General features: G+C 32.5%; 1 protein-coding gene across 1 annotated transcript in view; it reads right to left on the bottom strand.

Moving 5' to 3' along the window:
• LOC106470952 (PDF receptor-like) overlaps positions 1-2,526 on the bottom strand; it is a 23,663-nt gene that overhangs the window by 11,994 nt on the left and 9,143 nt on the right. Inside the window, exons 5-6 of the mRNA XM_022399593.1 lie at positions 1,981-2,044; positions 1,340-1,409 (exon numbers count right to left, since the gene is read on the bottom strand). Coding sequence (XP_022255301.1) covers positions 1,340-1,409; positions 1,981-2,044 — 134 coding nt within the window. The remainder of the gene's footprint in view (positions 1-1,339; positions 1,410-1,980; positions 2,045-2,526) is intronic.

Below are 2,526 nucleotides of genomic sequence, written 5' to 3'. Positions count from 1 at the left end.
GTGACTGTTGAGGATATTAAACCAAACTGTGTCGCCAGTAGTCAGTTACTGTGGAGGATATTAAACCAAACTGTGTCGCCAGTAGTCAGTTACTGTGGAGGATATTAAACCAAACTGTGTCGCCAGCAGTCAGTTACTATGGAGGATATTAAACCAGACTGTGTCACCAGTAGTCAGTTACTGTTGAGGATATTAAACCAAACTGTGTCACCAGTAGTCAGTTAAGGTTGTTGTTTACAAAATAACACCGGCCTAATCTTTGATTGTTAAATAAGATATACTGGCTTTTATTCGACTTTGTAGACTCACAAAATGTTCTCAAAGTGTGGTATTTGAAGGGACTTAATCCTCCAAACATACACGAATGACATATTGTAAACAACAACAATGCCTTGGCCTATCTAAATAAAGGCTGTAAAATTAAAGAGTTTAGTAGTAACGTAACGGTTTTAACTTAAGTTGGTGCATTAGTTACACAACCGTGAAGTGGCGAATATCCGTTTTGAAGTTTTCATAGAGCACGAGGGCTTTCTGAGTAGAGTGAGTTTTTCGAATATTTAACTTCCTTTACACGAATAAAAATTAATTGAGAAATCCTGTATTTGGTACAAGAATTCACATATTATGCCACCTCATTTTTCGATAGACTCACTTCAGACGAATGGAAAGTGAAAAAAAAACGAATTAAAAAAGTGTTGGCGTCAACTCTCTCGCATGTATTGTACGGAAAGCAATTTTCACCCACCAGAACATATAAATCTGTTGCTAGGTAACGCTACGACACAATTTCCTACACCATCATTAATGCGCGAAAAAGTAATCATTTTTAAGAAATTCTAATTTCCTATCGGCTAATACTTCGTCGGAGATTTCTGTTAGACAGTTCTTCGTGGGGGAGGTGTTACGTGATCAAACGGTGTCACCACCACCACAACATTTACAGTTAGTACAAGTAACCTTCTAATTATAAATGTCAAAATCTGCTTCTGAAGCAACAACAGCTTATCAATGTTATGAAACTTATTTTTTAAATAGTTTAACCTTTCAGTTACATAACTGTTGAGCTTGGAACAAGATGTGAATACCGCGTTAGTGCAAGAGTGTCAGTGAAAACAGTACGTTAGATAAATAACAAATTCGCTGTTCATTTTAATTAAATATCTTAAGCTCCGTAGCCTAACTGTCACTCTTTCAAGCAGAAGGATTATTCTAACCAAACTGACTCATTGGACACATTTTTACTGTTAATTTCTGTTACAGGTCATTTTATTTTACTTTGGAAGGGAATTTTACAATTCCTTTCTGAAACGGGTTATCTTATACTTTATTAATCACTTACCAAAATACAAAAAATTCGGGGTCCTTCCAGGATCCAGAAATAAGAGTTAAAGGGATAACCCCACCAACATCTGAAAAATTAAAGACGATTTTCAAGTTTCTCGTATTTAATTCTCTCAAGAAGTAGTTGTAAGTAATGACAATTATACAACAGTTCCAGACTTATCGAACTGTTAAATAAAACAATAAATAAAAAATATTTTGATTAAATTAGCATTATCACCACGGGGTTGACGTTTTCGGTATTTAGTATTTCTAATTCAAGAGTTGATTTACGTCACACACACTGGCTAAAGGGTTAACTCAGACGTCTCTAAACCTTCTAACTTAAAATTGCTGACCAGAAGGAAATAAATACACAACACCAACCGCCCACTCTTTTATTCTTAACTGAATGATGAAATTTCACGATTATAGCGTGAAACCCAGGGCTCGAACTATGGACCTTGAATCTGCAGCCCAGCAAGGTAACCACTAGATCACGACAATACGAGAGACATTAATTCAGAGACAGTACTTTACATGAACATCTTAAGTTTTCTGGAAAATACATTTATATACTGATGATAGTATCTTACACGTAAATAGTTAGTGCAAAGTATCTTAGTCAAAATATCTTAGACCAATAAGAAACCAGCGTACACAGTTTCTGAGTGAAACGTAGCCATCACAGCGGTCCATGTACCAACCAGAATAAGAGGAATTCCTGAAAGAAAAACAAATAGAAACCTAAAACCTGATAATAAATTGTTTCTTTTCTTATATATATATATACTATTAAAACACATAATTAGTTTTTCTAAAAATATTGAAGATAGCATAGTTTGTTATTTAAATTAATTAGGTGTTATAGTTTCAACTATCCACACTAGTCAACAGGAAAGGTGTTGTCTAAACCGAATTTCTTAGTGATTTAATTATTTTTATTAACATAATAATCTAAGTAATATCATAATTATTACAATAAAACTGATTTAAGTAATATCACAATTATTACAATAAAATTGATTTAAGTAATATCATAATTATTACAATAAAACTGATCTAAGTAATATCATAATTATTACAATAAAACTGATCTAAGTAATATCATACATTATTACAATAAAACTGATTTAAGTAATATCATAATTATTACAATAAAACTGATCTACGTAATAATCATCATTATTACTGTAAAACTGATTT

The sequence above is a fragment of the Limulus polyphemus genome, unplaced genomic scaffold, assembly GCF_000517525.1.
Source record: "Limulus polyphemus unplaced genomic scaffold, Limulus_polyphemus-2.1.2 Scaffold4318, whole genome shotgun sequence".
Lineage (NCBI taxonomy): Eukaryota > Metazoa > Arthropoda > Merostomata > Xiphosura > Limulidae > Limulus > Limulus polyphemus.
The sequence above is the reverse complement of the archived record's forward strand: the minus strand, read 5'-3'. Positions and strand labels throughout refer to the sequence as shown.